Raw genomic sequence first — 23,613 nt, 5'->3', positions numbered from 1 at the left:
CATACACAAAACAACAACTCTAGTAGTGTCAAATAAACTAAAAATGTAACGACGAATAACCAGCCAACCACCCTGCCATTATGTGATATTTTCCCACATTCTTTCTCATCCTAAACTCCATAAAAATAGTAGCAAAAAAGACAACTCAACAACAATATGAAACAACCCAAAAAATAGTCCACTACAAGTTGAACAACTCGAACTCACGACTTCCGATCATTGTCCTGTGAGTTCTTACAATTATAAAACGAATTTATCTACCTTTCCAGCATAAAAAATGGATGAAAAGGGCAGTATACCTACCTTAATTGGTGAAGATTTCAGCTCCTAACTTGGTTTTTCAGCTCTTAGGTTTTCCTCCAACTAGAATTTGAAAAGAAGAAAAAATTATTTAGGGTTTTGTGTTAATTTTTTGAAAAAAGTTTGCTGAGTGAAATATATGAATGAAATCAGCCCTTAAAAAGGCTCTTTGGCTGACCCTAACTAGCCCCTTTTTGGATATATTTAGTCCTTTCATTTAAGCAAGTAGGTGGGAACACCTATTTGTCACATATTCAGTCTGCGCAATCTCGCAAAAACGTAAATATATCTCTACTCCGATGTCGTATTGACAAACGGTTTAATGCGTTGGAAACTAGACTCGTAGATATTCAATTTGATGGGTGAATCACCCCGTAACACTAAGTATATTGGGAGAAAAGCTCATCTATATTTGACCTAATTTTCAGCATATTTACAAATATAACTTGTGATGACCTTTACCAATTTTTGGTCAACAACTCGCTTGACTTCGAAACATAACACACGACTATGATACGACTAAAATAACTCATAACATAACCTCCTTATAATGTTAAGAACCCTAGCCTCACCCCAAAAGTACATGTTATAATATTCTCAAGTTGTGGACTTTTGACGAAACTTATTTTCTTCAATTCGTTTAGCTTTTAAGCCTTCCAACTCTCTTGATACTTGGTATTCATTATCTTAAATATTTGTAACCTCCACGACAACACGATTAACTTACTTTATGCACTTTCAAAGATGATCTCATTTATACACTTACATTAATTGACTTACGACGTACTTTCCCGTACGAAAACGTGGGGTGTAACATCAAATCTTAGCAAAAAGTGTGTACCATAAACCCTTACTATTACGTTTTTCCTTTTTTTTTTCAAAATTAACATCACATACCTTACTTTTTCACCCATCGTTTTCACTACCTCGCGTGCAATGTTGTTTGACTAAAAAGTTCAGCTTTTTTTTCCGAACGCCTCAACAACACATACTTTTTTTTTCAATATTCAGATCTAACAGTACAATTGTATCCAAACATACGATTGCTTATTTATAAAATCATGTTCAACAACTTATTCAAAAAAATCATTTCGACCACTCTGTGCTTAAAATCTATTATTACTTAAATTGAGCTAATCTAAGCGGGCTCTAAGTCAAAATTGAATAGATTTAACAACAATATAATCTATAAATGGTTGTATTATTTCATGGCAAAATTTAATTTGTTAAGATGAGTTAGAACAATTCCATATGTTTGTAAAACGGGTCAATAATTAACCCATATGTTTTAAACGGGTTAGGTTCATAGTTGACACTGCTAAGTAGAGTCAAAACGGTCGATTCCCCGTCTTCCTCAGTCACCCACTCCCCCAATCGCAGTTGATGAATCTGCTTGCTGGATTCTCATCTCAATCTCCAAATTGAATACTTTCCCCTTTGAAGATCTGTTCCAGAAATGTTGCGTCCTCAATTGGCTCGTTCCTTCTCTTTCTTGTTCCTCTTCATCTTGGTAAACACACTCGTTCTTGATTATTCTCAATTTCTAAAAATGAATTTCATTTTTATTTTTCATGCCCTAATAATACCAGATTAATTCATCTTTTTCCTATCTTGGTCATGATCCTGAATTTTCTGATTTTAGCGCCCAAATGTGCCTTCTTGTCTTCTTGATAACCTCATCAGCGAATCGAATGCTTGTATGCTGATATCTTTTTTCTGTTTATTTGATTATTGGTTCTTGTTCTTAAGATGTATACACTCTCAAAAATGGTTATATGAGATATGGATGAATGGAATGTTTATATGCTCTTTTTCGTGATCACAATATAATGAGTAAAAAAAAAGGAGGCTAGTGCACTAAGCTCCCGCTATGCGTTGAGTTGGGGAAGGGACAGACCACACTGGGTCTATGGTATGCAACCTTACCTTGCATTTCTGCAAGAGGCTGTTTATACTGCTTGAACCTATGAAACTCCTGGTCACAAAAAAAAAATTGTGAGTAACTACCCTCTCTAACTGAATGATCGCCCAGTGGTTTCGAATGCTAACTTCCGAGTTAAATGTGGAAGCTCCCTCCACTCGTTGCAAAAGAGGTTATAATGGGCTGGCACGGATCTAGGGGGTCGGAGTACGGGGTCACGTCAACCCAGTAGCTTTTTCCCTGGCTCTACATAGAAATACACTAAATATCTATAAAACTTCGGCTGTGAACCCAATTATTATTGTAGTATTAATTTGAGGTAGCTGTAGGAACCCATAAACTTCAAATGCTGGATGTGCCTTTGAATTAATGGGTTAAGTTCATTTGAAAGGATGAATAGCATATAGATATTCTAATGAGGCACTTCATCCTTGAGTCTTTAGGTTACAAGTGAATATAATGACTTCATATTCAAACTATTCTGTTCTTAATTTTTTGGACAAGGGGTTTGGTTTTATAGAAAGCATATGCGGGATTATGAGCTTATAGTTTCGTGACAGGAGCATTACATAGTGTGTTAATTTGAGATGTTAGTATTGCATTTCTATGGACCTTAAATTGTTTAAACCATGAACAGTTTTATTAGATATTTCTCTTCTTTGTTTCTCTTTATTTTTGTTCCTTCCATATAGCCTAGTCACTGTATACTTGTTTAACACCTAAAATCATGATACAGATGGTTGTGGGAGGAGAATATTGATAAATTGGCACTTTCTTGGGAATCGTAGAATCAACAATTATTTCCTTCATTTTCTTTTTTGTGTATCAATATTTCAGGAAATATTTGCTGACTTTTGTGATGATTTGTACTTTGTCTCAACTTTGCACTTTGCACCAATGACTTTCTCAAAGCCCTTTATTTCCACTTGCATTGCAAAGAGTTAAAACTATAGAAAGGGTACTGATTATTCTTCTTATTATTGGCAGTTCCTGAGTGATAATTCACTTGGTTCTACGGGTGGCAATCGTAAAACAGGGAAGTCATCGGTATTTTCGTTGTTTAACCTTAAAGAGAAGAGCAAATTCTGGAGCGAGTCTGTTATCCATGGTGGTAAGTTCTGCAAATAGATGTTTTTTCTGTATGTTTGATTGTAAAGATGACTTGTTCAACTTACATTACGATGATGATGTATGGGTGCAGATTTGGATGATCTGGAAACATCTAATCCGGGAAAAATGAGTATTCTCAATTACACCCAGGCAGGTACTTGTGTTCTCCAAAATTTTCACTTTCTTTTTGTGTTTACCTTCGATGTCTACTTATACTCCCTTTTCAATTTTCTGTGTCAGAGCTTCAGAAGGTAAATACTTTTTTAACTTAGCATCCGAGACAATGAAACAACTTTGTGCATTTACTTTCTATTTATCTATTGAAGCTACTTGTGGTCCTTTAAGTTGTAACCAGTTTTTGTATAGCATATTAAAAAACTTGTATGAAGGACCACAAGAAGCTTCAATGGAAATCTGGGACTTCCATCCCGGGGATTTGCCCATGAACTATCCGTTTTAGTAAGTCAGACAACAAGAACAAGTACACCTCAGTCCCAAACAAGTTGGGGTCAGCTATATGAATCCTCATATTTTTTATTTAAGCTCAACTCTTATCATCTTCTTACCAAATAGAATAAAAGTGAAAAATAAGTTAATTATATATATAAATAATAGTAATTGGCTAATTGTAATAATAACATAAGGATTTCCCTACAAGTCTAAAGCCTACTCACAACTAATAGATATTACTTATATTGATCTTTTTCTTCCATTATGTCCTATCTTTAGCTAAATCTGCATTGATTCCAAGGATTTGTAGGTACTTCGAGACAACTTCCTTAGATGTGATTTTAGGTCTACCCCGTATTCTTTTACCACCTTCACTCAGACACTCACCATAGTAGCCACTAACCTGCGAACCGGTGCATATTTGATGCATAGCAGGACATAACCAAACCATCACAACTCAAGCAACCTTCTGCACGACGATTATGGTTTGGCTTATTTTCTTAGTAGGATCTTTGTGTTGTTCCTTCATCTCATATATTTCTCTTTTGACATGTTCATTATGCAACTTTGAATGAGAATGCAAGATGATTTTAAAAAAATTGCTTCTTCATTCTAGCCTGAATCTCAAGTCTGATGGGAGGGGAGGGTTTGGGATGTTGAAATCTAAATAAGGTAAAGTGCAACAACTCTTCATTCTAGCCTGAATCTCAAGTCTGATGGGAGGTTGAAATCTAAATAAGGTAAAGCGCAACAACAACAACAATTCCTCAATCCGAAGCAAGTTTGGGTCGACTATATGATTCCTCATTGGTCATGTCACTCCATTTAAGCTCATCTCATGCCAACACTATGCAAAATAGAAATAACAATAAAAACTGTCAGGCATTCTCTATATTTCCACTAGTTGACTACCATGTAAATATCTGATAGGACTAAAAGAAAATAGAGGACCTAAAGTAAATGTACTAGCATGACTAAAACATTTATATCCTCAACTATTTGGTATTGCCTATATATGTTCTTTTCTTCCACTATGTTCTCTTTTTTGGTTAGGTTTGCATGGATTTCGAGAGATTGTAGGTTTTTGAGGACAACTCCCTTTTGTGTGATTTTAGGTCTACCTCATTCCCTTCTAACACCTTCTTACCATGGTTTTGCACTTACAGACTCGTGCATTTGGGGATCAAAGCAGGGCATGACCAAACCACCATAAATGACCTTCTCTTATTTTATCCTCATTATGTGCTACTTGCACCTTCTGCCGAATGTGGTTATCTTTAATCCTACTTGATATTGTATGACCACATAACTATCGTAGTGTCCGCATCTCTGCGAGACTGCGACACTCATCTTGTGGATATGTTAGACTTTAGCTGCCTTATAACTGTTCTAGAGTTCCTTTTATTTTGGTTGGTATTCGTCTATCATATAATACCTAGCACTAAACTTAGAGAGTGTAGTGAAGTATTTTCTGTACCAAGAATAGAATTAACTCAAGTTTATCTTTCTTAAAAAAAAAGTTGTACTCAAGTTCATAATATCTTCAGGAGAATATTTTGTCTCATTTCTCCGTCTTTGGAGATTGGAAAATATGGTTAATAAGTTTTTACCGTGGAGGCTTCTTAAGAAAATTCTGTCGAGAAGAGCTTGTATGATTTTCAAATAGCACACCCTCTGGAGAGCATTATTTCAGATACTTTACCTGGTGCTTGATTGTTAGCTGAAATGGACTGTTGGCTGCAAGTCTGCAATACATTTGCGCAATACCTTCATGACGATTGAATTTGCAGAAAATCTAAGCCTTCAACCCAAAATTTTAGGGCAGTGGGTTAGTAGTCCAAGACAACCTACTGGGACAACAATGTAACTCAACACCCTCGAATATGTGTAAATTTTAGAGTTCAGACGTAATGTTTTAATGCAGACTCATAGGTGTGCGGATGACTTACCAAAGGTTGACCCTGATATCTCGTGAAAGGATTTAAGCGTCCAACCTACAACTTTAATGGTGTAGTTTAAGACCTTTGTCAACCTCTTGGAAGCTCTTACACAACCTATATGGGACAACTATATAATTCAACCAGGCAAAAGAATTATTTACAAAAGCAAGGTGAAAGAATTCGATCTTCCAACTGAAAATTTTGAGGCGACGGGTGAAGTAGTCTAATACCATTAAATCCCTTCGGAACCCTTACTTAACCCATGTGGGACATAACTCAACCTCTTGCGCGTGTAATCTGATTTTGGGTACACGTGATTTTCTGGAGTGTGAATGAGCTTATCAAATATTGACTCTAATATTGTGAAATTGTGTGATCACCTCATCTAAAAGATTAAGTTGTTAGATAGATGTTTATTTATTTGTCTACAACATCCCTTCATGTGGGAGCTTGTTTTTCCTTGGACCAAGCTAATGGAAATACTTTCACCAGTAGGTGGGATGAAACTCCAAACTCATGACCTTCGCTTGCCTGATACTATGCGGAAGAATATGAGCATTCAACTCAAAACTTTAAGGCAATATGTGGAGTGGCTCAAGGTGTTTATAAGCCCATTTGGATGCTCTTATGCTACCCAATTGAGATAACTATATAACTCAAACAAAACTCAAATGAGCCATCATATTAGCTTATATTCCTAAAAGCCTTGAAGAACTATACATTTGATGTGTTCTTGAATACTGTTAATACGTTCTAAGATAGGACGGACGGAGTATATCTTTTGATAAGTAGAGTGAAATAAATTATTGTTCTCTTGCACTGCAGGTACTATAGCAAACTATTTGAAGCTTATGGAAGTTGATTCCATGTACCTTCCAGTACCTGTGAATTTCATTTTTGTTGGATTTGAAGGAAAGGGGAATCAAGGTATGTAATCGTTCCTTTACTTTACCTTCTCAAAAAACAAAGATATTATGTAATTGTTCCTTCACAATTAAAGATGACTGCTCTCTTTGTTATAGTTCTATATGGTAACATTGACTATATTGTTCTTTACTACTGCGATGTGGTTTCTGCTCAGAATTTAAGCTACAACCAGAGGAACTAGAGCGCTGGTTCACAAAGATTGATCACGTCTTTGAACATACAAGGATTCCTCAAGTAGGAGAAGTTTTGACACCATTTTACAAAACTAGCATTGATAGAGAACAACGTCACCATCTGCCTCTTATCAGTCACATAAACTACAAGTACTTGTTGTGTCCCTTCTTCCAAAAACCCATGTGTACAATCTACTTGAGTATAAAATAGTTAATGCATTGTAGACGGATCTGATAAGGTATTCAAATCTCTGTGCAGTTTCTCCGTTCATGCCATTCAAATGGGTGAAAAGGTCACATCTATCTTTGAGCGTGCCATTGATGTCTTTGGCCGCAAGGATGATATGTCTGATAACAGGTAGTTGATAGTTCTCTGTTATATTAGAGAATTCATGATTTTCTCTGCAACACTTTCTGTGAAACCATTATTATTTCTTAGCAGTATTTGTTCAATGGTTCACCTCTATACATGTACGTGTTTTCAGAGATGATGGGACTGTTCTATGGCAAGTTGACATGGATATGATGGATGTTTTCTTTACCAGCCTCGTGGAGTATTTACAACTGGGAGATGCCTATAACATCTTCGTTTTGAATCCCAGGCGCAATGGAAAAAGAGTCAAATATGGATACAGGTTTTTCTTCTGAAAGTTGAAAGTTTTATGCTGGTTTTCACACGTGTATTGCACTAATGCAGTGAATCAGAAATAAAGATGCAAATTGCCTCCTCTTTGCTCACTCCAGCAGCCTCTTTGCTCAATCCAGCAGAGAGACAACAAAGGATCAGGGAAATTTGAAGAGATTTGGGCAATCTAAACCTGTATAATCTTTCCAATAGCAAATACGGATGCAAAATAGTTAATAAGGTTTCAGTTACAGAATTAGACGAAGATAATTAAAATCCATATTTAACTATTAGAAGAATATGTCCGAATTTAATGACAGAGGACAAGTCTATTAATGTTTTGAAGTTGTAGCAACAAGGGTAAACTGATCAAACATTGATTACTACAATGAGACCACACACACATGCATGCAATAACAACAACAAAAAACCCAATGTATTCCCACAAGTGGGGTCTGGGGAGGGTAGTGTATATTCAGACTTTATCCATACGTTTTAAAAAGGCAGAGAGAATGTTTATGGTAGACCCTCCGTTCAGGAACACACACACATGCATGGATGTGCACATATATTTACATATATATCAGTCTTTCTATCTACACATTTAGATGATATTTGCGTGTAGGATTAGGTTTGACAATTGAGTTAATATTGAGAGATGGTAAACATTGTGCTCTTATGTCAGTTTCTCTTTCTTGACCTAGAGCATATGTGTTTGAGATGTTGAACAATCGCCTAGTATTGCCATCCTGGAGCCTTGTGTACATGATGCTCTATTTATTAGGGTTGACAGCTCTTCTTTTGCTGCGTAGATGCATGGGTGACCTATTTACTTCTATTAATAATTAATATTGGGCCATCAAAGTTGTTGTCAATGCGTAATCACTTTATTACCTGTACTGACTTGCCATGCTCACTTGTTCAGGAAAACATTTACTTGGTTTAATTGATTGCATTGGAGTTAAAGTATCCACGGAATTCAATTTATTCAAGTTTGTTGAAGTGTAAAAAGTTGCACTTTTACATGGTTTCATATGGAAAAATTGATTTTTGGAAGGTGGACTGTTTTTGACGTAATCTAAACTTGAAATCCTGACACTCAATTGATATGAGCAAGTTGAAGTTGAAATTTTCTTTTAGTACTTATACAAATAGTTATTCTCATTGATATATATTATTCCATAAAAAGGTAAAGGAAAAAGGAAAAAAGATGTTACTTTTATTTAGTAGCACACATACACACAGATAAATTATCCATTTGTTCCAAAAAATATGACTTGCTTTCTATCATAGAAACTACGGTTAAAATGTTTCAGTAGATTGTATTGAGTTAGAGAAGTGCTTTACGAAATGTGAAGTAGTGGAGCAGTTAATGACAAGATGAGACTTTGAGCTAAACAACCTCCTTTAAAGAGAAGTAACTTGCAAGTATAAACAATATGCTTGAACTTATTGATGGAAGGACCTTTCCGTTCAAAACGAGGTCAGTTTCTTCTAATGGGCAAAAGGAAAAGTAGGTCAAGCTATTTTGGGAACTGATGGAGTTTTTCTGAAGGTTTAGTAAGATCTGAAACTAAAGTATTATAGCAAGTAGAGTGCGTAAAGTTGGCTTTATGCAAAGCTCTGATCTAATGCATTGCAGGCCCATGTCAGTTCAACATCATATGTGCATACAAGGGTTTTCGAAATCTAAAACTGGCCTCTAAGTGTCTACAAGTTTTGATCAATCTTTGGGTCATTTTTGTTTCAATCAATCTTACAGTAGATAGAAACTCGGTCTCTACTGTCTCGTCACTTGTTTGAACTTTGACAATTTCTTTGCTAAATAGCTTTTCTTATTTGCATGTCTCTTTATTTCTATTTTCTAATTCATCTGATTGGATGTTCCTTAAATCATGCAGGCAAGGGTTATCCGAGAGCGAAATTAACTTTCTTAAGGAGGTAAAATTGTAATTTCAAATACCCATTTATATTCATTGGACATGGATCATCAGCTTCATGCTTTTAGATCATATACTGCTTTCAATGATTCTTCATTCGTCAAGATCTTTTTTTTTTTGGGAAACATTTTCACTGATTTGATACTTAATACAGAATAAGGAGTTACAGTCGAAAATTCTTCACTCAGGAAGAGCATCAGAAAGTATTCTTGGTAGGTAAATCTGTGTTAAAATTTTTTAACTGAAGAAGGATTGGTATTTACATGTCCTTTGATTAGCATTAACTAATGACTGGTGCTTATTTGTACAAAAACTGTGACAGCTCTTGAAAAGATGACAAGACCATTGTATGCAAAGCATCCAATGGCAAAGTTTTCCTGGACTGTCACAGAAGATACAGATACAGTAAGTTATCTCTACTCTTGACTCCTTTAATATTATCGGGGACTTTAAATTTCAAGCATGTTATCAGAGATGGTATTTATAGAGACCCAATGTAGATATACTGATCGTGTATGCGCCTATGTTGGCTTCACCTGTCACAACACAAAAATAATGCTCTTCCATAACTAGTTATGAGACAGTGAATTCTTGTTAGAGATAGATTCGCAAGGAATCTAAATATGAAATGTCTTGCTGATGCAATTTGTTCTGTAATTTATTAGAGGCTTGCAGCCTGGCATTGAATATTTTATTCTAGAATATATGCCAGTGCCAACTTATAAATGAAGCAGATACTGCTTTTGCTGGATGGAAAGATGTTGTTCAGGTAGACTGAATGATACCAACTGTCTAATCTTGGAAGATTTGTTTTTGTTGTAGTCCATGACCTATATCAGTGCCTGGAAATAAACTGCTGGTGTCATATCTTATTCTCCTTTTTAAATTGCATTTGTGCAATCAATTTTATCATGCAATGTGTGCTGCTTGTTATTGTTGTCAAAGCAACATAATTTCTCTTGGTTTTAAAAAATTCAATGTGCTGGCAAGTGGCAACAAGCTTGCAGCTATGCATCGAATGCTCCTTCTTTCCCCCATGTATTTCATGAAATTAGTTAAACTGAGTGTGGCATTTTTTCTTTTTCTTTTTTGATAAGGTTGAAGTGAGTATGTTGTAAGAGTATAACTGTAACAAATGCACAGTTTTGGTGGTTTAAGTTTTTGTCCACATGCTTGTTTCTCTGAGATCTCCATATCATACATGTTTCAATTTTGTAACATTCTTTTATCTTGATAGCTTAAGCTTTCATTATGCTTCTTTTTAGTGATAAACAGCATTTCCTTACTCAGTTAAATGGACCACACAATTGGCCTAGAGATGCACAGAAAACCTGTGGTTCTCGTACTTTCATGTGCTGATGTGTGTTCTGAAACTATTTTCTTTCTTTAACAAAACCAGGTAGAATGGTATAATAGATGCCTAGATGTATTAAACAATGTTGACAGGCTATCTCAAGGGAAGGACATGGCTGAGGTTGTTCAGAACAAGGTTATGCAGGTATTACTTTGCACCACTTTATTCTCTCCCCCCTCCCCCTGGATATGCCCCATCACTATAGAAGAAAAGTGCCTCAAATAATGGAAAGTATTTCTTTGAATACTACATCAAGGACTATCTGAATCCTCCATTTAACTCTAGTTATTATGATACTTTGTTCCTTTCAAGTTTCTGAATGGGAAACATGGAGATTTGAAGCTTCGTTTTGAGAGAGAGTTAAAAGCTGGGGAATTTAGCGGTTTTCATGCTGAATGTCTCACTGATACATGGATTGGAAATAACAGGTTAAAATCTTTCTTACTTCCCTGCACTCTTAGTGCCCTTTCATATTTCTGATTTTTGTTTCATTTTCATATCAGGTGGGCCTTTATTGATTTGACTGCGGGTCCTTTTTCATGGGGGCCTGCTGTGGGTGGAGAAGGCGTGCGCACAGAACTAAGCTTACCAAACGTGGAGAAAACAATAGGTGCAGTTGCAGGTAGAGCTGTAGACACATGTTTTCGTTCATTGCTGAGGCTTTGGTAGATAGATCCTTTTTTTTGCTTGATAAAAAAGATAGATCTTTTTTCTATAAGGCAGTGTTGTCAAACACTCACTTAAGCCCTAAAGTGAGGCTCAAAACATGTTGAGCGCTTCGCATTGCTTAGTGGGCGCTTTAGCCTTGTCATCAATGTTCTAACGCATACTTTTCCTTGCCAATGAGCGTAATCCTAAAGAGGCAAACCTAAACAATTGATAATTCACTTTATTGTAAAAAAATTCAGTTTCTTTATCCATATATTTGTTATTCATGCTTATACTAATTATTAGTCTTGGATTACACATACATATTATTTTTTCTCCATTTTGCGCCTTTCTTCATTAAAGCCTACGTTTTATTTGCGCTTAAAGCCCCAATGTACCTTAGAGCTTTTTTGTGCTTTTCGCTTTTGATAACACTGCTATAAGGTAGGATTTATTGATGTAAACCAGCTGAAGCTGAGAAAGGTAAATCCACAAAGGAAAAGATATGTGCATCTCAAAGAGCGTAATGAAGAGATAAACTTAGCTTCAGGCTCTAACAAGTTTGCCGCTGCCATGTTGCACCAAAAACTAAACAAGGATATACATTAACGTTTAAGGTTAAGTACAATGTCATTCTTGTCCTAAAAATCCTATCATTTCTTTCTTTCCAAATGGTCCAGCATATAACAGTCAGGAATGGTGTTCCAAAGAGGAAGGGAGGTTTTAGGAATGCCCTTCCGTGCCAAGCAAATAGGAGCCCAAGAAAGTTCTTTCGTAGATAGATCTGTACACTTTAGACTGTTGATTGGCGATGTTTTGGAGGTGATTGTTTTTTTCTGTTGAGTGCACAATGGTCTTGGTTGATCTACGTGCTTCTGCTATTTTTCTCTTTGATGCTTTTATTAGTTTATCAAGATAATATGACGGCCCAAATAGCGGAATGGATATTTAGAATTCATATAGGTGGTTCCAATTAGTTTGGGATTGAAGTGTGGTAGTAGACTAGTAGTAGTAGTTGTTATTGCACTCAAAGGTGTGGCCTAGTGGTCAATAAGGTGGGAGGAGAATTATGAGGTCTTAGGTTCCAATCCCAGCGGAGGGAAAAACACTAGGTGATTAAACTCATGACTCATACGATGAATCTCTGGGAAAGAATGATAGAGCGTAGACTTAGCAATGCAACTAAAGTGACAGAGAACCATTTTGGATTTATGCCCGGTAGATCTACAACGGAGGTTAAATTCTTGCTAAGAAGATTGATGGGAATTTACTGGGAAAGGAAGAAAGATCTACACACGGTGTTCATTGACATGGAGAAAGAATATGATAGAGTACCACGAAAAATTAGAAGTTTCAACGTTATAAGTTATAACTTTTCAGCAAGCTTCTTTGAAACATAGCATTTTAGTTCCATGAAACAGGTCTTAATCCATTCTTAGATAATGAATATAGGAGTCTTCCCCTTCTCAATTTCTGTTTAATATGTTTTCAGGTTTGCGCGTTCTCAAAACACGGTCCTATGCATTCTTATATTGTGCCCTTTGTTTTCTTCAGAAATTTCAGAAGAAGAAGCTGAAGATCTGTTGCAAGAGGCTATTCAAGAGAAGTTTGCGGTGTTTGGTGATGTATGATATACAGAATAGTTTATTTTCTTTAATCATGTCAATGTTTCTGCTTTTAAATATTATTAGTTAATTAACTGGTCGTGAGAAATCTTAGGAGTAACTTTGTAGAACAAAAAGTCTGTTGTGGGCAGAAAAGCCCTGGGGAAAAATAGCTGAACTAACAAAGGACATGGCCATATCTTCTTTTTAAGTTGCCTTCTGAGAAAGAGAATGGTTTTTCACATGAATAGTGATGAGGTAATCGGGGAACTGCAGAAATGGACTATTACAGATTGAAAAACTGGTAAAGTTTTTCACCAGTTTTTCATTGGATCAATAACCAATAAAAATATTATGTAGATGGAACAAGGATATCAAGATACATCTTGATGTACGAAAAGCAAGATTTAACTAAACAAAAGGATAATGAGATACAGAACAATCAGTAACTGTATGGGGTCTTCATTCCCTTCTGCTTGTGCTTTTTTCTATCTAGAAAGGAGTTGTCTAAGGCAATGAAGTTTCAACTTAGGAAAAATATTGTAGGTTTAATGGTCAGGAGATTATTCTAGGATAATGAATATTACAAGTGCTCTGTCAAGTAGAATGGGGAGCCTAAGTTCTTGGATATCGAAATACTCTGCTTTTGCCAAACTAAGATACTTGCTTGTTTTGTCTTCTAGTCCTTTCTACTTTTGAAAGTAGAAACTTTATGAAACCCCCTTTCTATTATCAGCATTTTTTTCTTTTTCTTTACCTTCTGACTTTGGCGGCGGTCGGATTCCGTTATTGAATGTATGGGTGCTGAAGTCTGTTCTTCACTGTTCTGTTATGTAGGTCCAGAAAGATCATCAAGCCATTGATATTCTTTTAGCTGAAATAGATATATATGAACTATTTGCTTTCAAACATTGCAAGGGAAGGAAGGTCAAGCTTGCTCTTTGCCAAGGTAATCCTATGTCATTCGTTATGGAATCCTGCATGGTTTCTGTGAAAATCGTTGTTGGACACCTATTTTTTTTGGTTTTATTCTGTTTAGTTTGTTTTCTATTAAATCTTGGTATCTATCTGATTATCTTGGTATCCGGTGTTGGCTTTGTCTAGGTTTTTCCTGTTCTTTAAAATGCCACTTAACACCCACCTTTGACAAGTTTCAAACTGTTTTCCATAAATTTATCTTAATATTGAAGAAATTTACGAGCGTAAATCTGATACCAGAGCTTGACGAGAGAATGCAAGATTTGAAAAATGAGCTGCAGTCTTTTGAGGGTGAAGGTTCTGAAGAAAGCCATAGGAGAAAGGCTATAGATGCATTGAAAAGGATGGAGAACTGGAACCTGTTCAGTGATTCTTATGAGGTATCTTACTTTTGCAAAGACGTATTCGGTAACTACTATCAGAAACCTATTGTTGCTGTCTTGATATAGTTCTTTCATCCGAAACATTTCCCGTGCTTATAGTAGCATTGTTTCTTTCACATGAGATGATGGTTAAACATGGTAATGAAGAAAATAATCATCAGTCTTTAAAACCGTGGTCATGCAGGATTACAAAAACTATACAGTTGCTCGTGACACTTTCCTTGCACATTTGGGGGCAACCTTATGGGGGTCAATGAGACACATAATTTCTCCATCACTTGCCGATGGGGCATTCCACTACTACGAGAAAATATCTTTTCAGCTGTTCTTTATCACACAGGAGGTATGATGTTAAATTTAAATTAAAACTAAGGGCATTGCTTAGCACTTATGTTTTTCTCTGATTTTGTGCAGAAATTTAGAAATATTAAGCAGTTACCTGTTGACCTCAAGACTATCATGAATGGTCTTTCGTCATTGGTGCTATCTTCTCAGGAAGTGATGTTCAGTCCTCACATGTATGTATTTATCCATGATCCTTCCAGATAAATAGCGTTCTCTATATTTTGACTCGAGCTAAATGTAGGTTAGTTATATGTTTGTGTCTAAAGGTAAGAGTGTTCAGTACAGATGGTATGAATTATATGTCTACATAAGTGTCTATTCATTTCCATTTCATGGATTTCACTCACTCTCTTTAATTATGTGATTCGGTTCTAAATATGTGTTCATGCATACTTGTGGCCACAAATCCCTACTTCCTCTCTGGATATGTGGCACATATTTATTTTCAGTCTGTTCTGTTTCACAGGTTGCCACTGTCAGAGGATCCTGCTTTGGCCATGGCATTTTCAGTGGCTAGGAGAGCAGCAGCTGTTCCCCTTTTGCTTGTGAATGGAACATATAGGAAAACTGTCCGTTCCTATCTGGATTCTTCCATTCTCCAGCATCAGTTGCAGAGGTTGAATGATCATGGTTCTTTGAAAGGTGAGTTTTTTTGTGATCACAGGTTACAATTAGTGTTTTGTTAAAGACACTGCTACTCTCCTTACATCTGACCCCGTCTGAGAGGGAAACGAGATGGAAAGGAGAGACGACCGACTAGAATGATAAACTAGAAAATGGAAGTATTTGTTTTTTCCCTGTAGATTTATATCTGGGGTGGGCTGGAGGATAACAAGTACATTATTATATGGTTAGTAATTGTCTCAGTAGTCATGTGTTTTGTTTCAGCTTGTACTTTATGTATTGATTCTTAAAAACATGTAATAACCATGTGGTTGCTCTTTTTGATAACTAAGAAATCCCAGAGGGCCTGCAATGCATGGTTCGAAACTCAGTGCATAATGGGCCCACCTCTATCCTTCTCCACTTAAATACTAGACTTTCGTATGCAGTGGTTTCAAACTCGTGACGTGCGCCTAACCCATACATCACATGCTGCACTCTTACCATTAGACTTAAGAGTCTCGGGGCATAACCGTGTCTTCTCTCTTTTTCCCTCTCTCCCCCCCCCCCCCCTTTTTGTTTTTTGGTCAAATTTTCGAAGCTAGTTAGATTCTTAACTTTTGCAAATTATAGTGCTTTGATTTCCTTCATACTGCAGGTTCACATGCACATAGCAGGGCTACTCTTGAAGTGCCTATCTTTTGGTTTATTCACAGTGATCCGTTGTTAGTTGACAAGCATTACCAAGCCAAAGCGCTTTCCGATATGGTCATTGTGGTGCAGTCAGAAGAATCATCCTGGGAAAGTCATTTGCAGTGTAACGGGCAGTCTCTCCTGTGGGATTTGAGGTTATTATGTTATGCATTTAAGATGAGTTTAGATCAAATGTTGCAACTTATTATATAATTTGTCTTTCTCATACATTTACCCTAAGGCAATTTGTAAAGGCTTGTTATTTTAGATGCTTTAGGCTTTTATATTTTGCTAGCTTTGTGTAAAGAGATTAAGCAAATTTAGTAGTAGATCTATCTCTTGTTCTTCTGTTGGGTGAGTTTATAGAAATATTCTGTAGTTCCCCGGTTGAAAGCAAGCACAGATTTTGGACTGAAAATGATAAAGGATTTGGAGGAAAGAAAGGTGTTGATGGCCTAGCAAAGATCTAAGCATGCAAATTTGGACTGGTTTGAAGCTTGCTGAAAGTGATAGTTATGATGAAAAGAGAGGAAGAAAAAAAGAATTGCTCTAGAGCACTGCTTGTCCCCTTAGGCTTTACATGATAATGTAGAATTGCATGGATTTGTGATAAAGCACTCTTGCTTAAGAAAATTAAGCATTACTACGGTTTTATTGTTGATTCTAAGACCAATCCTACTTCATAATGGATTTCACATGCCAACTAGGGATGAACTCTCTTATCTAAGCTCCTAGGCAGAGCGAAATCAAATCTGATCAAAACTATGACTGAACTTCACAAAGGAATAACAGCTTCTATTTCCAATGATATATCCGCTCAATGCGTGTATTTTTTTTAGTTTAGAAATTGGAGAATAAAATACAAAGGACTTCAAAATAAGATTACAGTGATGTAAAAAAGGACAATTTTCAGTCTACAAAAAGAGGAGGGGGGGGGGGATTAATATTCCAAATTTAAATTCTTCTGGAAGTTTCTCCCCATGAGTAATTTTTCCATAAATGTTTTCCTTGAGTAATTTCATGCAATGCATCATGCATATTCTCTCTTATCACTTGCCAAAACTGAAGCATATCTCATGACACTCATAATACTATACTTAGCTGATAGCTCATCTTAGATCTCAATGAATCAATTGCGCCTAACTAGTTATGTATCCACTCTATCCATATGTCTTCATTCAGGTAAATCTTATCCTAAATCTTGCACTTATCTTGACACTAACATACAAATCTCTGGTTAGATTTAAAAAAACTCATGGCAAATACCGGACCTCATGTAGGTGAAATCACATGGCCAATTCCCTCCATGTGGTTTCACGGTTACCTTGTTCTTTCTTTAGCTTACATGCAATCTCATCACAAAAAAGTCTGTTGAGTTGGATTTGGCAATTTTCTTAGCTTGATATTATGGAAATGGACAATGCTGATCTGGCATTTGCTTTCTCATCCATTATACAGGAAGCCTATCAAAGCTGCTTTGGCTGCTGTGTCGGAACATCTAGCAGGAATTCTTCCACTTCATCTTGTTTATAGTCAAGCCCATGAAACTGCAATTGAGGTAGATGCAAATGTGAATCTTGCAATCATCTCGCACTGACTATATATTTATAATGATTTTTTTGTTAAGTGTCTATAGACTTGTAACCTGTCATAGGTTTATAAAATTTTGCCATGTAAATTAACTAATTCTGAGGGCTTGCTATATTCTTGAGTGTTTCACACACTTCTTCCTCTGCACCGGTTTTTCTTCTCGTTTTTCTTTTGGTAGTGAGACAGGACAAGCTCTCCAAAATCAGTAACACGTAGTATTATTTGAAATAGTCTCTCTCTCTCTCTCTCTCTCTTGTCTCCCCTCTGAATTGTAAGAGCTAAGAAGTTTGTCACACTTTTATGATACTAATTATCTTAGTATTATTTTCATTCTTGCGCTAGATCATTAGATTCTAGTGACATACTTATAATTCTATTGTTTTCCACTCAAAGTTGAAGCTTATATGTGGCTTTCATTAATTTAAAGTTTCTGTTTTATTGTATATTTTTTATTTCTGAGACCCCTTTTAAAGAATGTATTCATGAGAATGCAATATACATAATAAGAGTGTACTTCACTCTTTAATGTGCTACTTATGCTTTAACCTAATGTTTTACCTTGAGACAGAAGTGGTAACTTAAGTTTGGTTTAACATTTTACGTTGAGACAAAAGCTGGTAATTTGAGTCTGGTTTCTCCTAGTTACTTATGTTCTTCTCATCACACTTTTAACAGGACTGGATTTGGTCAGTTGGATGCAACCCTCTATCCATCACTTCCCAAGGCTGGCATATCTCCAAATTCCATTCAGACACTGTTGCTCGAAGCTATGTATTGACAGCCCTTGAAGAGTCCATTCAGTTGGTCAATTCGGCTGTTCATCGCCTTGTTATGGAGCGGACGTGTATCCTTTATGAATGGTCTATTTTGATGAGTACAAGTAAAAGATTATTTTGATTGCACAATTTGTCGTTTCTGTGAGTGGTTTCGTTGAATATATTCCACTTGAATGTTTTGCAAATTATCTTCAACAGAGTGCATAAAGGATTTATTTTATCTGTTTGACGGGTGAATAGAACCTTTGGTGCTAATCGGTTGTATCACTTCTTCTGCATAATACAATGTTCTCTGCAAGTCAATTAAAAGGGACAGTCCGGTGCACAAAGAATCTCGCGTTTACGCAGGGTCCGGGGAAGGCCGCACCCCAAGGGTGTGATGTAGACAGCGTACCTAATGCAAGTATTAGTGGCTGCTTCTACGGCTCGAGCTCATGACTTACAGATCACACGGAAACAACTTTATCATTGTTCCAAGGCTCCCCTTCTTCTCTGCAAGTCAATTGTGCAAAAAATATTGAGTGATATTTTGTTTTTGAACAGCGGACAACTAGTTTTAAAAAAACTTTCTGCCTTAGTTGTTGATGTTCGTACCGATCAGAAAAAGTTGCTGATATTTTTACAAATAAGTTCTTCGTAATTGCCCATTTATCAAAGTTTCTATTTGTGGATACTTAATCTGGAACAGCAGAACAGACTTTTAAGCTCTTCAAAACCCATGAACGTGAGTTGGTGAACAAATACAATTATGTTGTTAGCTTGTGGAGAAGAGTAAGTGCTTTACAGTTTTCACCAATCCTTAATAAGTAGTACTATGTACGCAAATGTTTTGCCAAATACCTTTTGCTCTATTCCCCACCCCCCAGATAAATAACACTTGATGCACTATCATTCCAAGCTCTGTGGAATGATTTGTTTCTTATTTCAATCTCATTGATCAGCATTTGCTGCATAAGTTAGAATGATATTTTCCAGAAATAGTTTGATCTTGTTGGCTCTCATCGTCTTAAATTTAGCCCATTTATGAAACCTTCTAACCAATTTATTTCATGTTATGGCTCCCTCACAGATTTCAACTGTCAGCGGAGAACTGCGTTATCTGGATGCCTTGAGACTTCTCCATACCTTAGAGGATGCAGCAAAAGGGTTAGCTTCTTTCATTTGTTGTGTGACCGATACAGTGACATTCACTGATGTTTGCTGCACTCACCACTACCTGACCTCCTTATTGTTAGTGTTGCAATTACATGTGTCACCAATTTGAGATAGTAGAATACCTTGTTTCACTACATATGGAAGCCACAAGTCTAAATGGTATTTCACTGATGGATGCTTAGCGAGCATAAGCAACTTTCATTTGCTTGCTAAAAAGATCTCGTCTCTTATGCAGGTTTGTAAATTATGTTGATACTACTCTAGACAGTCTCCATCCAATACATTGCACCCGGCAGAGGAATGTTAAGGTCGAGTTTGACATGACAACAATACCTGCTTTCCTAGTTGTTTTCTTTGTTCTTTGGTTTGTGCTAAAGCCTAGAAGAGCCAAGCCTAAGATCAACTGAGAGTTTCTTGGTGCTGTGCCTTAAAAATACGAGGAGCTGAGTTTCATCAAGTATGATTTCCTCTCAGATGCCAGGAAAATCTGTTGAGCCAATAGAGCTGTCTTATGCAACAGGTGACAAGAGAGCATAGGCAATACAGGTAGAATAGCTAGGTCTAAATCATAAGGTGTTGTACTACCTTTGGTTGTACATTTTCACCTCCCAGTATTATCACATCAAGATTTTGCTTTATACCATCAAAATTAGTTTTCATGTTGCTAATTGTTGTAATTTTGCTCATGCCTCTATGCTGTGTACATCCGCAGAATGATCTCATTGATTACAATAGCAATCTGAACTTTACGGCCCTTAGAAGATTAGACCAAGATTGGCTTTTTTTAGTGCTCAATTATGAAAAGCCCTTCGTATAACGGGAGGAAAACACTCAGGGTTGCTTATTTATGTTGATCCAGTTTATTATCTTTTAGGGTGTGTTTGGTGTGAGAAAGCACGGGACAAAAATATTATTCAAAATCTAAAATGTTGTACAATGCCCTATTTATATATAGTGATTACATAATAATAGGTATTTACTTCCCGATGTAGGACACTATACATGACTAACTACTTAACACTCCCCCTCAAGCCTGTGCATGTAAATTATATGTACCGAGCTTATTACAAATGTAATTAATACGACAACCAGTAAGAGATTTAGTGAAAATATTTGATAGCTGATCATTCGACTTCACAAATTTTGTAACAATATCTCCTGAGAGTATCATTTCTCTGACAAAGTGATAGTCGATCTCAATGTGTTTAATCCTCCCATGGAACATCGGATTTGATGCAATATGAAGAGCAACTTGATTATCACACACCAGTTCCATCTTGTTGATTTCTCCGAACTTCAACTACTTGAGTAACTGCTTGACCCAAACTAGCTTATACGTTGCCATAGCCATGGCCCGATATTCGACTTCGGTGCTAAATCGAGCAACTACATTTTATTTCTTGTTCTTCCAAGAGACCAAATTACCTCCTATTAGAACACAATGTCCAGGCGTAGAACGTCTATAGGAAGGTGATCCTGCCCAATCAGCATTTCTGTACCCAACAATCTGCTCGTGGCCTCGATCCTTGAATAAAAATCCTTTCCCTGGAGCTGACTTTATATACCGAAGAATCCGAACAACTGCATCCCAGTGACTATCACAGGGAGAATCCATAAACTGACTTACAACACCGGAAAAGAAATGTCTGGTCTAGTCATCGTGAGGTAATTCAATTTGCCAACCAACCTTCTATATCTAGTAGGATCTCTAATAGGCCCCCCGTCCAGGCAGAAGCTTAGCATTCGAATCCATAGGAGTGTCAATAGGTCTGCAACCCATCATTCCGGTCTCATCAAGAATGTCTAAGACATACTTCCGCTGTGAAATAACAATACCTGAGCTAGTACTAAGCGACCTCAATACCTAGAAAATACTTTAATCTGCCCAGATCCTTAGTCTGGAAGTGCTGAAAGAGATGATGCTTCAGATTAGTAATACCATCCTGATCATTGCCAGTAATAATAATATCATCAACATAAACCACCAAATAAATGCACAGATTAGGAGCAGAATGCCGATAAAACACAGAGTGATCAACTTCACTACGAGTCATACCGAACTCCTGAATAGCTGTGCTAAACTGGCCAAACCAAGCTCGAAGAGACTATTTCAAACCATATAGTGACCTGCGCAATCGGCATACAAGACCACTAGACTCCCCCTGAGCAACAAAATCAAGTGGTTGCTCAATATAAACTTCTTCCTCAAGATCATCATGGAGAAAAGCATTCTTAATGTCTAATTGATAAAGAGGCCAATAACGTACATCAACCATGGACAAAAAGAGATGAACAAATGCTACTTTAACCATGAGAAAGAAAATGTCACTATAATAAAACCAAAAATCTGAGTGTATCCTTTTGCAACTAGACGAGCCTTAAGCTGATCAACCTGGCCATGCGGGCCGACTTTGACCGAATAACCCAGTGACAACCAACAATAGACTTAACTGAAGGAAGAGGAACAAGCTCCCAAGTGCCACTCGCATGTAAAGCAGACATCTCGTCAATCATAGCCTGTCGCCATCCTGGATGAGATAGTGCCTCACCTGTAGACTTAGGGATAAAAACAATGGACAAAGATAATATAAAAGCATTATGAGGTGATTACAGACAATGATAACGTAAACCGACATAATGGAGATTAGGATTAAGTGTGGATCGCACACCTTTGCAGGGTGCAATTGGTTGACTAAGAGGAGACAAGTCTGCAATAGGTGCAAAATCTTATACAAGACGTGAATCACCTGGGCCTGATGTTGGACGTGGACGACGATGATAAATCAAGAGTGGTGGAGCTGCAGAAGGTTGAACTGGACTAGGTGGTAGAACTGGAGCAATAAGTGGTGGAACTAGAGCTATAAGTGGTGGAATTGGAGCTCTAAGTGGTGAAACTAGAGCTATAGGTGGTGGAACTGGATTTGTAGAGGAAGATGAATGAGAGATAGTGACTGAATCTCTAAAAGATAAATCTGGTAGCACCTCAGAAATATCTAAGTGATTACCTGGACCAATGAAGTATGATTGGGTTTCAAAGAAAGTAACATCAGCGGACATAAGGTACCTCTGGAGGTCAAGAGAATAACATTGATACCCCTTTTGCGTTCTCGAGTAACCCATAAATACGCACTTAAGAGCACGAGGAGCTAACTTATCTTTCTTGGAATAAGGTTATGAACAAAACATGTGCTTCCAAAGACACAAGGTGGAAGAGGGAACAAAGATAAACGGGGAAACAAGATAGAAAATGGAACTTGGTTTTGGATAACTGAAGATGACATACGATTAATAAGATAGCAAGATGTAAGAACTGCATCCCCCCAAAAGCGTAACTGAACATGAGATTGTATGAGTAGGGTACGAGCAGTTTCAATAAGATGTCTATTCTTTCTTTCAACTACCCCATTTTGTTGAGATGTGTACGGGAAAATGTTTGATGAATAATCCCATGAGAGTTCATAAATTGCTGAAATGGGGAAGACAAATACTCTAGGGCATTATCACTACGAAATGTGCGGATAGAAATCCCAAATTGATTTTGAATTTCAGCGTGGAAGGTCTGAAAAATAGAAAACAACTCAGATCGATTTTTCATCAAAAATATCCAAGTGCACATGGAATAATCATCAGTGAAACTGACAAAGTGTTATACCCCAAGTTTTCATACGTGAGAGTACGTCGTAAGTCATTGATGTAAGCTCAGAAATAAGATTATATTTGGAAGAAAATAAAGTACGTTAATCATGTTACCTTAGAGGTTACAAATATTTAAGATCATGAATAACGAGTACCAAGAGGGTTGGGAATCTTAGAAGCTAAACCAATTGAAGAAAATAATTTTCGTCGAAAGTCGACAAGTTTCGAATGTTATAACATGTACTTTGGGGTGAGACTAGGGTTATTAACATGATAAGGAGGTTATTTTATGAGTTATTTTAGTCGTATGATATTCATTTTCTACATTTTGAAGGAAAGCAAGTTGTGGAACAAGAGTTGGCAAAGGTCATCACAAGTTACATTCATAAATTTGCTGATTTTTAGGTCAAATGTATCCAAGAATTTCTCCAAATACACTTGGAATCATGGGGTGTTATACCT

The 23,613-nt window shown here is 36.7% G+C and overlaps 1 protein-coding gene across 2 annotated transcripts; it reads left to right on the top strand.

The window, feature by feature from the left end:
* The first annotated feature begins 1,620 nt into the window (after positions 1 to 1,620).
* Positions 1,621 to 20,276, top strand: LOC104240752 (uncharacterized). Of its 2 annotated transcripts, XM_009795633.2 has the most exons (25): positions 1,621 to 1,810; positions 3,209 to 3,332; positions 3,423 to 3,485; positions 6,547 to 6,648; positions 6,803 to 6,971; positions 7,081 to 7,179; positions 7,307 to 7,456; positions 9,348 to 9,387; positions 9,541 to 9,598; positions 9,709 to 9,791; positions 10,786 to 10,884; positions 11,053 to 11,168; positions 11,244 to 11,362; positions 12,943 to 13,013; positions 13,830 to 13,941; positions 14,211 to 14,350; positions 14,538 to 14,696; positions 14,768 to 14,871; positions 15,165 to 15,340; positions 15,960 to 16,149; positions 17,453 to 17,552; positions 18,260 to 18,428; positions 19,049 to 19,131; positions 19,430 to 19,506; positions 19,751 to 20,276. In XM_009795633.2, exons 1-25 carry the CDS (start codon positions 1,757 to 1,759, stop codon positions 19,920 to 19,922), a joined length of 2,829 nt encoding a protein of 942 aa, XP_009793935.1. In that variant the 5' UTR covers positions 1,621 to 1,756; the 3' UTR covers positions 19,923 to 20,276. The 2 variants fall into 2 exon arrangements, with proteins under 2 accessions (XP_009793935.1, XP_009793936.1); XM_009795634.2 differs by lacking the exon at positions 1,621 to 1,810 and having other exon boundaries at positions 3,318 to 3,332; positions 3,423 to 3,481.
* Positions 20,277 to 23,613: the final 3,337 nt, after the last annotated feature.

The sequence above is a fragment of the Nicotiana sylvestris genome, chromosome 7 (assembly GCF_000393655.2).
Source record: "Nicotiana sylvestris chromosome 7, ASM39365v2, whole genome shotgun sequence".
NCBI lineage: Eukaryota > Viridiplantae > Streptophyta > Magnoliopsida > Solanales > Solanaceae > Nicotiana > Nicotiana sylvestris.
Note: the sequence above shows the minus strand (reverse complement) of the source record. Positions and strands in the feature narration are given on the sequence as shown.

Bases quoted from the DNA above. Each gene is read 5' to 3' on its own strand.
- LOC104240752 (XM_009795633.2), top strand. From the start codon at position 1,757: ATGTTGCGTCCTCAATTGGCTCGTTCCTTCTCTTTCTTGTTCCTCTTC. The intron at 9,388-9,540 runs GTAAAATTGTAA...TACTTAATACAG, and splicing joins AAATTAACTTTCTTAAGGAG to AATAAGGAGTTACAGTCGAA. The intron at 11,169-11,243 runs GTTAAAATCTTT...TTTTCATATCAG, and splicing joins ACATGGATTGGAAATAACAG to GTGGGCCTTTATTGATTTGA.